This window comes from Sphaeroforma arctica (genome assembly GCF_001186125.1).
Source record: "Sphaeroforma arctica JP610 unplaced genomic scaffold supercont1.56, whole genome shotgun sequence".
Lineage (NCBI taxonomy): Eukaryota > Ichthyosporea > Ichthyophonida > Sphaeroforma > Sphaeroforma arctica.
In genome coordinates, this window is record NW_014040502.1 from 101,782 (window position 1) to 104,283 (window position 2,502).

The window sequence follows — 2,502 nt, forward strand, 5'->3', positions numbered from 1 at the left end:
TACATATATTGTATGATATGGTATGATATATAAGATATATATATGTGTGTAAGTGCAATCAATATCTGCTCCAGTGGGTATATTCTTAATCTATATTGTGAGATGAAATAAGGCGAACGATGTGTTTGACTCAACTTACGGCCTTCCCTCGTTTCCTCTGCGGTACTGTTTGAGTATTGGACATATCGTCCGAGTATCGTTTTGATACGGTCTTGCAGTTGGGAAACACACGGTTTGTCCATTCTGACGGCAGAGTATAGAATTACATGTACATAGCTCAATTGTATTCAAAATCACTATCTAATTGTAAAGTATTTAAAAACTTTGTAACAAAACAAAGATGATCAGTCCCCAGTATGTATTCAACCCAAGCAACCTTGAACAAGAGCTTTAGCCTCGATACATATATTAAAATAACCGGCGTATTGTACCGTATTTCTGCAAGCAAGCGGTATCTGAATACTGTCACTGAATGTTAGACAGGCTGCCAGCGCAGCCTTTTTTTTTTCACACTCAAGAAGTTTTCTGTGATTCATGCTTTGTAAAAGAACACTAATGGAAACTCGCAGGTCAAATTCACACCAATAAGAAAACTCACAAAGACCAAAGTACACAGTAACTGATGATTTCCACCAATTAGAAACCTCAAAAATTTGCTAGTGCCTTCTGCATTCTGCTGGTGACTGGGGAGTGGGGTGAGTTTGGTCTCTGGATCAAAGTCTCGAGAGGTCTTTGAGGCGAAAATCAACGTAAATACATATTTCATTTTTTTTTAATAATTTTAAAAATAGCGAGTCCCTGTCTGACTCCCTGATCCAGATGTGTTTTTTTTAAAGAATATTTAATAAAACAAATAGGTCGCTTGCAGAGGCCAGGCCGCCAGTTTTTTAAAAGTTTTTCTAAAACAAAAGTACAAATGCACACTTTTAAACCGAGGCTGCCAAGCCCGCCAAATGCGAATCCTGAACTCCTATTTGTTTTAGGAAGAATTAGCATAGCCTTCTAAAAAATAGCCAGAATTAGCAGGATACGTATGTCTGGCGCCGTAGAGATTAGGATATCTAAATATTTTGTATTTTCATTTTGAAATAGGGCTTTTTTTAATTCAAAATATGCTCAACATGGCTCATCAACATTAACAATCATCACATGACTCATGACTTCACGAAGCACAAGACTGGTCACAAGGGACTTTCATCCAACAGCTCGAAGAGGAGGAAACCCTTTTTAAAACAACAAAACGGCTTCGCAACTTTAAAATTAACGTTTATTCTCCGCACTTCGGTAATTGTTTTATAGAGGATATCTGAGTAGTTTGTGGGTACCGCGTACTATATTTACGTTTTTGAAGACGTTGAAACGATCTTCGAAACAACTAGGAACTCGTTTTGGAAATCCAGAGTTCCCAGGAAGCTATGAGTAATAGTTCCTTGAATTATGATTGGCTTGTGTATTTCAGTCACATGTAATAAGGATATTTCATTGGACGCAAACATGTTTTATCAGGTAAAATGAGAAGAGATGACAATCAAGCTCATCACAAGGGCCAGCCAAATAATACTGGATATATGAATTTTATAATACGACCCGCATGGTGCTGACTATAACTTGAAAGACCAAATAAGATACACAGTTTCAAACGCGTACAGCTGTTGTAAACTTCATTATTTATTACTATTAAATATTCTTGTGTGTGCGTGTAATTGTAATAGAAGTGCTAAAAGAGTCGAATATCCAGTTGTTCCGAATAGGCGAACAGATAATAATAAATATATCAAGTGTTGCTTAATCCCTGGTAAGCGCACATAATCACACGTTTGCACGTAGGCAAAACAATACAGTTTCAATATGTCTGGAAGCCCTAAACCACCGAATCAGACTCATTCTGGGGAGGATCATGTAGGAGTTGAATTTGCCGCTGGTGTAGCCGCCGGCGTGGATTCCCCACGCCAAGGCAGGCATGCGCGACAGAATAGTTGTCCCTCGTTGTACGAGTTAACGGACGATGAAATGATGAACGACCCCCCCGTGGCACCCAGAGAAGCCAGGTTAGGGCGGTCGCACTCTGTGAGTCGAATCCGACCGCACAGGAGGCCGTACAAGTATGTTTAACTCGTATCGTAGTACAAGTATGTGTAACTAGTGGTTAGATGTGCTGATTGGGAATCTAGATATTATCTCAGTATGCTCTTGATTACTTCTTCCCAGTTACTTTTCTGTTTTAAATGATTGCTTCCTTGTATATTTATATTTACAAGTCTAAGATATGGTATGCATCCTTCAACACTTTGAAAGGTTCTACTATCTTCCTCAGTTTTCAAACCTATACGATTATCTATCAGGTGAATGTACGTCCGTTTGATGCATACTATACAATGTACCAGTAAATGTATCTGCACAATCAATACATATGTATTTATATATATTTATATATATATATATATATATATATATATATATATATATGTGTGTGTGTGTGTGTGTGTGTAGTNTGTTGTGTGT

At 37.8% G+C, this 2,502-nt stretch overlaps 1 protein-coding gene across 1 annotated transcript; it reads left to right on the forward strand.

Annotated features, from left to right (window-relative positions):
• Positions 1-1,848: 1,848 nt before the first annotated feature.
• SARC_01432 (hypothetical protein) lies at positions 1,849-2,112 on the forward strand (the record flags this gene model as incomplete). The annotated part of the gene is made up of 2 exons (XM_014304853.1): positions 1,849-2,048; positions 2,091-2,112. 2 exons carry the CDS (start codon positions 1,849-1,851, stop codon positions 2,110-2,112), a joined length of 222 nt encoding a protein of 73 aa, XP_014160328.1.
• Between the last annotated feature and the right edge of the window lie 390 nt (positions 2,113-2,502).